This window comes from Acanthopagrus latus, chromosome 6 (genome assembly GCF_904848185.1).
Source record: "Acanthopagrus latus isolate v.2019 chromosome 6, fAcaLat1.1, whole genome shotgun sequence".
NCBI classification, from domain to species: domain Eukaryota; kingdom Metazoa; phylum Chordata; class Actinopteri; order Spariformes; family Sparidae; genus Acanthopagrus; species Acanthopagrus latus.
The window spans coordinates 13,577,420-13,587,587 of NC_051044.1; the positions used below are offsets into that span (position 1 = coordinate 13,577,420).

At 38.6% G+C, this 10,168-nt stretch overlaps 2 protein-coding genes across 5 annotated transcripts in view; one reads left to right on the forward strand and one right to left on the reverse strand.

Annotated features, from left to right (window-relative positions):
• mmel1 (membrane metallo-endopeptidase-like 1) overlaps positions 1-1,515 on the reverse strand; it is a 31,233-nt gene extending 29,718 nt beyond the window's left edge. For all 3 annotated transcript variants that reach the window (XM_037101151.1, XM_037101149.1, XM_037101150.1), the window contains exon 1: positions 1,358-1,515. The gene's annotated coding sequence lies outside the window, so the exon portion shown is untranslated. The remainder of the gene's footprint in view (positions 1-1,357) is intronic.
• Positions 1,516-3,400: 1,885 nt separating this feature from the next.
• LOC119021139 (migration and invasion inhibitory protein) lies at positions 3,401-8,236 on the forward strand. Of its 2 annotated transcripts, none has more exons than XM_037101196.1 (9): positions 3,401-3,780; positions 4,483-4,682; positions 5,074-5,179; positions 5,267-5,378; positions 5,483-5,562; positions 5,668-5,794; positions 7,126-7,222; positions 7,331-7,484; positions 7,804-8,236. In XM_037101196.1, the coding sequence occupies exons 1-9, from the start codon at positions 3,546-3,548 to the stop codon at positions 7,812-7,814; spliced, it is 1,122 nt and encodes a 373-aa protein (XP_036957091.1). In that variant the 5' UTR covers positions 3,401-3,545; the 3' UTR covers positions 7,815-8,236. The 2 variants fall into 2 exon arrangements, with proteins under 2 accessions (XP_036957091.1, XP_036957090.1); XM_037101195.1 differs by having other exon boundaries at positions 3,403-3,780; positions 7,365-7,484.
• The last annotated feature ends 1,932 nt before the right edge of the window (positions 8,237-10,168 follow it).

Genomic DNA, 10,168 nt, shown 5'->3' on the forward strand with positions numbered 1-10,168 from the left:
CGACTGTTCCCACTTTCCAAAAGTACAGGTTGTCCTTCAGGAGCGACATTGATCCATCAGCCGTCAGTCAACATATATTTAACAGGAAATCAGCAGCAAATTGTGACTTTTACCTGGCGCTACTATTACAGAATGTGTGGATTTGATAATATGCATCAAAGGCACTACAACCTACTAACAAGTTCAGATGGACGAGCTGGATTAAACGCTGTCTGTTTTGTCAGGTTATCTTTGTAGAAGCAGGTGACATCTGTATGTGCAGAAGAGTGTCATGAAATATACACACATTATGATAAGTATGGACATTCACATAGATTAGAAACAGTGCAAGCAAATTATAAAAAAACAAAATACTAAGGTTTCGTGGATGTATTGATGAGACGCAGTTTGCCCATCAAACTCAAATGTATGTAATGTTATGTTTACTTCTAGTTCTACTATAATAGCTGCAAATGGTTTGCAATGGCTCCTAGCTGACTCAGGAGCCCAACATCAACAAGCATATGGTGGTGTATACTTTTATACAGGAGTATCTGGTGTTCACAGAAGTTGTTTCCAAAAACTTTCCACAATAGCAATTTTGTTTTGTTGGGGTTTTTTTTGTTTGTTTTTTTTTTGCTTATGTACTGATTACAGATGGGTAAACGTTTACCAATGATGGGTGAGCTAAGAACCTGTCCAGACATGTGTCAGTCTATCCACGTGCTGCTGTAAGTAGGCTAATGCAGGCTAGAGCCAACTGATGTCAGTTTTTAATTTTCAGTTTCTGTTTGGATTTATTATTCTTACTTACTTTTAACAGCTTCCCTATTCAATTATTATTATTATTATTATTATTATTATTATTATTATTATTATTATTATTAGCAGGGAATGTGTAATGTTGAAAGAGACACTTAGTGTTTTCATGCCACAATAACCATCTCAGAAAATGTCAGCGTTTCAAGGTATAATGATATGCGGTATTACATTACTATTGTTGTTTCTTAATGTTTTTTCATTGAACTTTTTGTTAAACAAACACTCTATAATTGTAATTTCACAAAATAATTTGTCCTGACAGTCTTGATATAACTTGAAATACTTGTAGCCTAAGCTTGGATAATATTTTATTTTCTGTGTTATTCCAAAATTTCAAATTTAAAAATCCCATTCGCTTTTTGACAAGAGAACCAGGGCGATGCTAACTTCCCGTTTAGCCTGCAAAAATACGTCATTGCTACACCAAATTTAGCAGATGATATTAGCTGGTGATGGCGGAAAAGCATTTGGAGCTAAAGAGCAATATTTCTATCAAGAGGTGGTGGAAACCAAAACAGAGCTAAAAAGCGAGCTAAAAAGTGAATATGGGACTTACATTGATGTGAAACTTAACTCCAAGTGAATGATGCTATCTTCTGGAAGTGTAAATAGCCAACTGTTTACGAACATGTTCTCTTATTTAGCTTGGAAAGTACCAAATTACAGCGGATCAATCTGTGTTGTTGGTCACTGCGCTGCCCCCCAGCGGCCACAAATCACTGTTATTTCAGGAAAGACCAAAAACACTTTACTGCTTCTGTGTTGACAATTTAAATATCAGATGTGACACAAACAAATACTCGAGCTGTAAAACATAAAGCAAATCAATACAACAGCTCCGCCACTTATTATACCTTCATTTAGGTTTTAATAGCCAGTTTATATGGAAACTGTGCTTGATATTAATTCAAGCACATGTTTATTACCGAGGTCTGTGTCAGTGGTGGATTTCTGTTGGATGACAATTTAATGAAATGGGTGTTTCCAAATGGGATTTGCGGAATATTAGAAAAAGCAAAGTACAACATAGCCAACAAGCTACAATCTGAATAATAAATATACAGTCAAATTACTACCATATGGCTGTGTCAACATAAACTGAACAGTAATATCTATATTAAAAATGACTTCATGTCAGATGTTTAGACTTTACAGGTGTACCTAATTAAGTGGCCACTGAGAGTAAAACTCAACAGACACTGATCTAATCTAATTTAATGCCACCACCTGGGATGTGCTTTAAGATATTTGAGTTTGAGTTTTTCCTCAAGTGACCATCGTCCTCCCATCTGACAAGGAGTGTGTCAAACATTGAAGTGAATTTTAGTTGCTTTCTGACTATAAATGTGTTGGTTCAGTTGCATGGATAGTATGGAGTCAGTCTCTACCTCTCTCAATTTTGACTTCAGCTAATATAGGGAATGAAGGTTTATGTTACTCATTTACTGGTTATTTTGTCCTGGCACGTCTGACAGGGGCTGCAGTTGTGTCTTTAACAGACTTATCTTGTTTCTGCACATACTCTTATTTTGTATATGCAATAGAACAGCTGTTTTCCTTATTAATCAATGGTGGGAAGTAATTGACTATGCAGTAATTGACATTTAAACAAGTACTAACTCCAGGACAATTTTGAGATACCTCTTCCTCTCTACTCTGCTACCTTTCAGAGTAAAATGTTGTAGCCATACTTAAAAGAAAATGCACTCCAGCTGTAGTTTAATCTGCTGATTCAGATTTTATCATTTATTTCATAATATATATGAACTACACAACAGTATATGAATAAATCTAAAGTACTCTACCATGACCAGCTGTAATATTTTGAAGCTGATTACACATTAACACATCGGTAATATGAAATGATGCTTTTGTTTTCTACAAACAGCTGATATATTTTAAAAAGTAAAACCCACATAGGGACATTTTTGGTGTGTTTCACTATGTCTATTTGACTTTTTCTGTTTGAATACGGGACTTTACTTACAGCATTAAAGGATAAAGCTGACTGACAATGTCCTATATTTTGGTTATTTTCAATAGCATTACAACCATGCTATTAAAAGATCAAAAGCAAACATCAGCTTAGTCCACGTTTCTGTCTGTGGCACTCAGTCCCATAACCTATAATCTGCATGATTACTGACTCATATCCAACTGTATCCAGTGTCTCATCGACCAGTTTTTCTCTCTTTTTTCTTGAATGAATGTAAATTGTACTTAGAATCAGTAAACTAGCAAATAAATAATAACATATATTCTTATGTATTGTGCGTGTTTGCATTCTATTTGATATAACATTTCTGATTAGAGCTAAAACACTGTTATTCAAATGTCAAGTGTGTTTCAAAAATGTTTATGCTGTTGTTCCCTTTGGCAATTTAGCAATTTATTTTCTTATACTTATAGAATGCAAATGTTGCCATACTTGATTTGTACACTAGTACATTGATAACAAAAGTGTGTCTAGTGTCACAAATTGAGTAAACAGTGCCCTCTCTTGTTCAACACCATGTTCTGTAACTTAAATTACATTGTGTTTGTCTGTCACTTTAAGAAAATACCTCGGACTGTTGCAAGGCATGATGGGTAGAGGATTCCCAGCCAATCGCATCATTGTTGTCAACGCGTTGTTATGGCGCCGGCGGAGTCTGGTTCAAATCACAAAAGAGTCTGAAACTTTCGCTGTTCGATCCGCTCTCACGCAGATAAACGTGATTATAACGTGGTATTAATTTACAAACATGTGGCCGACGGAGCGACTGGACGTTTTACGAGAGCGCAACAGAGATTTGTTGAACCGTTTGAAGCAGCAGAGAGAGGAACTGGAGCGGCCGAGCTGCTTCGGTCACAGCCGCAAGAGGGAGAGAGAGGACGAGGGTGAGGAGAGGAGAGACTCTGCAGAGATCCTGACTGTGACCGATGGAGAGAGCGGTTTTGCTAGGGCAGCGCTTGCCAGACCAACCGTGAGGTTTGCAGGTAGTGATTCTGTTTGTTTACATGAGACTAAAGACACCACAGTAGTCCGCAGATATTAGCTAAGTTTGCCAACGCCTAAGTTAGCTAGCTAATACCGAAGTTCCTGGGCGTGCCTGTCGTTCAAAATGTCTCACTTGTCTTGTATTTAGATCTGGGCGCTGAAGCAAGCAGTCTAAAACTGATATTATCTCCGTTTTGCTAAGTTTCATACCCAAGTCTAACTCATTAAAATGTGTTTTTCCGACTATAGAAAGTAGCAAAGTGTAATTAATGGTAACTGGCCAGTTAACACTGTATGATCCTTGTTTTTTATTTATTCCCCTCAATGATGTCGCCCAGGTGTGTGCTGAGTGTGTGTGTGAGTGCTTGTGAACGTGGGTGTATTTCTGGATGTTATGTTGTGTGTTTTCTGTTATTGTGTTTTGCGGTTTTAGTTGACTTAGTCGAGTGTGCAGAAACTCTCCTGGTGATGTGCACTTTAAATAAATTGAAGTTGAAGTTGGCCCACCCTTTCCTTCACCAGATTGTGTAATGCTTAGTTTTATAGGATAATATATTAAGGTGATGAAATGGAAAACTCCAGACAGTGGTGGGTTAGTTCAAGTGTAAGTTTTAAGTTGTTGTTGGCCCCCTCAGTGTATGAGAAAAATGAAATTCCTGCTATCATTAATGTAGAACTCTGCTCCTCTCTGTGTTCATCAGATACATGCGAGGAACAAACAGGCATCCAGCACACTGTTCCAACACCATCTTTGACCTCTGAAAATGCAGAAGGGTCTGAACATACAGCGCCATCAGAACTTTTCATAGACAGTGATGGACATCTTCGAGACCACACCAGGCTGCCGGAGATGCGACAAGCCGGCACAAAGTCCTGTCTAGTGAATCGCAGTAAAGAGCAGGCAAGAAAATAGAACAGGACTGTCTATGCTAGTTTGTGTCTGTTTGATTTATAAAAACTGTACAATTTAGAGTGGAACATTAATACTAAACTGAAAGTAAGCAGCATTGTCAAAAACTGGTTTGGCCTACCCTGCAGTAGCCATCGGTCAGAGCAGGTTTTGGGGTGTGTACAGCCAGTAAGGAAGATATGGAGTCGGTAAATGTTAAACTTTGGTCCAAATATTTTAAAGCTTTTTGGAGCAAACAGAACAAAAGGACTAACACTATTCATGTTATGCCATGTCTGTAGCATTGTAAGAACTTGACATATTATTTCTTTTCACAGCTGACTTGCTGCAAGTAGAACATGTGGACCATAAATGCTATGCACTGTTTGTTTTGTTTATGTAGAGGGCTGTGCAGAGTCGGGTCACATTTCAGTCTGATGACTGTGATAAGATATCTACCTCAGACAGGCATTATTTGCAGCCTTTACTCGGATATGACTGGATAGCAGGTATGTCTTATTCGTCTCTCTCTCTAACTGTCTCTGACACTTAATCATCTAATGGAGCCCTAACAGGCGATGTTTGTTCCCTCTAAGGAGTCCTGGATGCAGAGGATTCTTTGATAGAGCGCTCTGACGAGTTCTTTGATGACTTGCGCATGTTTCGATCGCTCAATAGAGACGATTGCGTCCGCAGCCCGCAAGCAGAGTGAGTGCCTCACACTTGATTGTACCTGCGACTGATTTTGTGTCAGGTTTTCCTGTGATTTATGAAGGCAACATTAAATTACTATTCACTGGCTCTCCTCATAGATTGTCTGAGGCAAACCTTTCAGTCCTGCCGCTGCTAACAGACGAGGATAGCCCCGAGGCCAACATGGACACGCATCAATGTAAGAGGGTTTTTTTTACTTGAATATTTGCATAATACTCAAAATGTTCTTGTCATAATAGCTGAAGTGTTTCTCAGCTTGCGCACTTGCTCACCTTCTGTCCAGGTACCTTCTCTTACAGGATTAACAGCAGACTGTTTCCCGTCCCATTTCACTCTCAAGAGCGCTGCCCAGTGTGCAAAAAGCATAAATCCTCCCACCCTCACACTGCAGCTGAACCAGCTCTCATTAGGTAAGGACAGTGTGTGCACTCTGACTGCCTTTTACAACCACTTGTGAACAACAGAGCATGTAATTGGTCCCAGCCAAAGTACATTTTTAAATACACTTTGTCCTTGCCAAGTGGCATTGTGTGTATGATGAAAAATGAAGTCAGCATGGAAGCACCAAAACTGCAGTACCTCGAATGGCCACTTGATGCTGGCTCCAAAAATGAGTCAATCCCCAAAGATCCTCAATAAAATGCCTGACTGTAAAGCAGAAATAAGCATGTTTACAGCAGGGGATGAATTTGAAAACACCTAATAATAACTCATATATATTATATTATAAATTATGCATTAAAGATTAAAGTCATACATAAATAAAGGATTGGCTGCTATTCATGGACAGTTTAATGTCAAACTATAGCTGATGGCAACCAGGTTTCATTCAGCTCTCCTCAGCTCCCCCATGCTCCACTTAAAAAAACAAATCCAGTGTTTGTATGTCTTTAGTCCCGGCTTGATGAAATGCTACAAATGAAAGGGCTGTGTCCCAAGGCAGTGTATTCAGGCAGTTCAGAAGTTCCCCACTGAATGTGATTAAAAAAAAGTTTTTTAATAGTCTGCTTGGAGCAGCTATCTGTTTGCAGGTAGCAGTCCCTTCCCTCACATCACCATACTTGCACAAGTCATTTCTTTTTCTTGAGGCAGCTCTAGTTGCCTCTTACTTTTACTACAAGCATATCTCACACTTGCACTGTTCAGCTCAGGCTGGTAAATAGAGGGATCCTGCTCTGTGCATGTTCACAAGCGGACCGAACTGCCGCTTTATGGAGTTCTCTGTCCTGATTGGATTAAGCGGGCTGAGATACTAGATAGTTTCTATTTTGTCTTTTACTGCATGAACAGAGCGAGGAGAGACACGTGTTACTGACTCAACACCTATAACAGCAATTTCTGTTGGAATATAGACTTATCTAACACTCATACGAAAATAATGCTTACCGCAGCTTTAATAATGGTTTCGAAACAACAATAGTCTCACTTCCCCTTTTTGACATTGACTAATGTAACATCAGCCCTTTCTCAACATCAAAGCCAATAAGAGAGATTGATGAGACAAAACTGAGTGTTTGTGTCCTAAAATCTGGCTTTTTGGTCCTTGTCATGAAAGAGCTGCTGAAATATCAGGGCTTTAAATCCAATTTCAATCCAATTTAAAGCCTTTCACTGAAAGTGTTTTTTTTTTAAATTTATTTCAATGACTAGTTTTTGTCCACTTATATTTAAATGGTCATTTATTATTACTGAAGCATCATATATATTGTCGCATTCATCTTCTTTTTCTTTTATTTGCCAGGGTCAGCATCCCTCGCTCTGCCCTCTTGCCACCTCACAAGTACAGAGCTCATAGGCGGTGTAGCTTTGACCCTTCTGATAGTTTGGGGTTACCATCGGTGAGTAAATATTTGAATTTGAGAGGCAGCTTTTTATGACTACAAAGCTTCTGTCCTCTTTGATTTTACACATTGTCTTAACATATGTATGGTTAAATTAACATTAAGGTTTATCGATTTTCGTCTTCGTGGTCTTCTCCAGCATTGTCTCTCCGGCTGGTCCAACAAAAGTCAGTACACGCTGCCGCCACCCAGCAGCCTCGATCTGCGGAGCAGTCTGAATTTGAACAACTCCACCATGTCACAGAACAAGGAACTGGAGGTTAGACATTGCAGGATTTCATCAGTATCTCAACCTAAAACACTTTGAAACATTTTGACTGTTTAAAGATATAAATATATAGATATAAATATAAAACACAAAAGATATATAAAACACACAACAATTCAAGTGTTCCAGTAGGAAATTAATCAAGGTTACCCTGGAACTGGCTTATCTAAATGGAATGCTGGTTCCCCCCGTGCTTTTGCTAAGCTGATGTGTCATTATGTCTGCTTGGAAAAGGTCTGCAGCGATCTAACACCACAAAAATTTATTGTTACATTTTAGTGTCTGAAATGTTAACAATTTTTTTTTCCAGGATCTCTCTGAACCCAAAGTGGCCAGTCACCAGATCTCAGATGTGTCTCGCTTGGCTCGACGCAACCTCCAACACTTCTCTCCAAAAACAAAACCAGGCAGCTCTTCTTATCTTTTGCGCTGACAAATCACAAAATTCTATTCTTAAGTGATAGAAGCAGTTCCTGTTTAAGGACTGACACCACCCAAAATAATTTCCTTTGTTTCATGCTTTGTTTTCAACTTACTCTGTGTGCTTTTCTGTAACATCTCTGCTAAATGTGAATGCTACAGTACACTAAGAGTTTGTTTTTCAGGAGGAAACAAATGATCTCTGCTGAGAGTGCATCAACATTTTTCTAAGTGCATCTTCTTTGATGGATGAATTTGAAACATGATATCATTATTTTCAAGAATGTAATGAGTTAGATAATAAAATGCAACATGTTAGGTTGTTTTCTGTCTGATTTCTTTGTGCAAAATATGATCAAAAACATGAGTTTGAAGTGATTTTGACACCACATGTGACTGTCCGCAGCCTCATGAAGCAAGAGATAATGTTACACCACAGTGGAAAGGGAAGACCTTCAGCACGTAGACTCTTTTAGCAAAATTTAAGTTTGCTTTATCAGATTTCACAACACTGAGGAACTCATTTTGAATCATGTCTGTTGCCCAGGCAGCAGTTTGTGTGTCCCTTTCTAGCCGTTTGGTTCACATACTTCTGTTTATAACTTCCTTTGACACTTCCTTACTGTGAGGCAAAAATACACTGTCAAAGAAAAGGCAGATTTATCAAACAGAAGTTGTTATCCACAGAAAACTTATACTCGTTGTTAAATACTTTTTTTAAATACCATCTTATCGATGACACTGTTGTATTTCCAGTTTAAGTTAGACAAAATGTATCAGGCTGCTTTCATCAAATTCAAGAAACATGCATAGTAGAATGAACTCAAAGTAAAGGAAGTGTGGTTTTATTGTGAACTTCAATTTCAACAGGGAAATGTGTGATTTTTTTTAAAGTTACGGTTGTGTTTTGAAGCTGGAATACTTTGATGTTTTGTAGCGGCTTATTCAAAGCAGAGCCGGTTATCTGGTGGCAGACTGCAGATCTTTATCTCAGCACTAGGATGCTGTGAGACTAGAGTGAAGCTCTGTGTAAGATGAGGCTTTGAGATACTGCATTTGATTCGTCACCACAGACAGTTGTTGAGGGAAATGATGCTTGTGAAGTTCATGATATCGTGACATCTTCAGATCCTCAAATGTTTTCATGCTCTGTTAATTTTCGTTGGATGGTTATGATTGCTATTGGGAGATCTTTGTCAGTAAATTAATCCAGCGCTCAACATGCTTCAGTCAGACACTGGTGTATTTTAAAAGTCAAAAAGAGATAAAACAGGTAATTTACTTCACTGGCAAATATTTAATGTAATTTTCCACATCTGGGCAGCTGTTGGTTTCCACTTCACACAGTGTGGCAAAAAACAGGATTTGAAACTTGCCTCAGACCAGTGACACACCACTGCATATATAATGGCTGCCCTTGTTTCAGGTGTACAATGTGCTCATAGCAGTAAAAGCAGAGACACTGCATTACAACACAACACGAATTAAAGGAAGTACGTTAAAAAAGACATCTGTTCCTGTCTCAAGTCTGTCATTTACACTGTCAATGCTGTACTGTTTGGAAATGAGTCAGCAGGCAGGTACAGTAGCGAAGAACAGTGCACCAGGACATGAAAGTAGGCCAAAAAACGCTAACTTTGATCCTTTATAACTGGTTTCACTTCAGCTATTGTCACGTTTTTAGGGTATGATCCTAAAAATCGCTTCATAATTACACACTAAAAGAAGTTTTGTACAACAGAGAAAACACAAAAAGACCACAATATTGGCAACAGTGATGCTTCTGTTGTACTTGAGCACCAGAGAAATAATGAGGATGTGGGAGGGGGAACTTTATTGTGAAATGTCAACATCTCACACAGGAAACGTTAGGACATTAATCTGGGCACGACATCAGCGCCTATACAGTACTGTGAATGAAACGAGATGTGTTTTAACTACAGAAGTCAGTAGAGTACAATTAGATAGAAGATGTCTATAAATGTGAATGTAACATTTCTGAGTCACGGTCAAATCAGAGTGTACTCATAAAGATGACAACACCTTCAGTAGCTTTAGATTTGTTTGTCTGAACTTGGTTCTGACTTGGTCTTGGTGTTTGCTCTTTATGACCTTGTTCTCATGGGTAAACTGAGACGAGTAGAAAAGAGTGTAAAACTGACACCAATCCCCCTTTTCCTCCAAAATCTGCTTGGATTCTTGAATCTTGCTGCCATCTATAGAACCAACCCTCGTGTTTCAACCAGTTTTGTGCA

Excerpts from the sequence above, each read along its gene's own strand:
- LOC119021139 (XM_037101195.1), top strand. The coding sequence starts at position 3,546 with ATGTGGCCGACGGAGCGACTGGACGTTTTACGAGAGCGCAACAGAGAT. Across the intron at positions 5,795-7,125 it reads GCTGAACCAGCTCTCATTAG|GGTCAGCATCCCTCGCTCTG; the intron begins GTAAGGACAGTG and ends TTTATTTGCCAG. Across the intron at positions 7,223-7,364 it reads ATAGTTTGGGGTTACCATCG|CATTGTCTCTCCGGCTGGTC; the intron begins GTGAGTAAATAT and ends GGTCTTCTCCAG.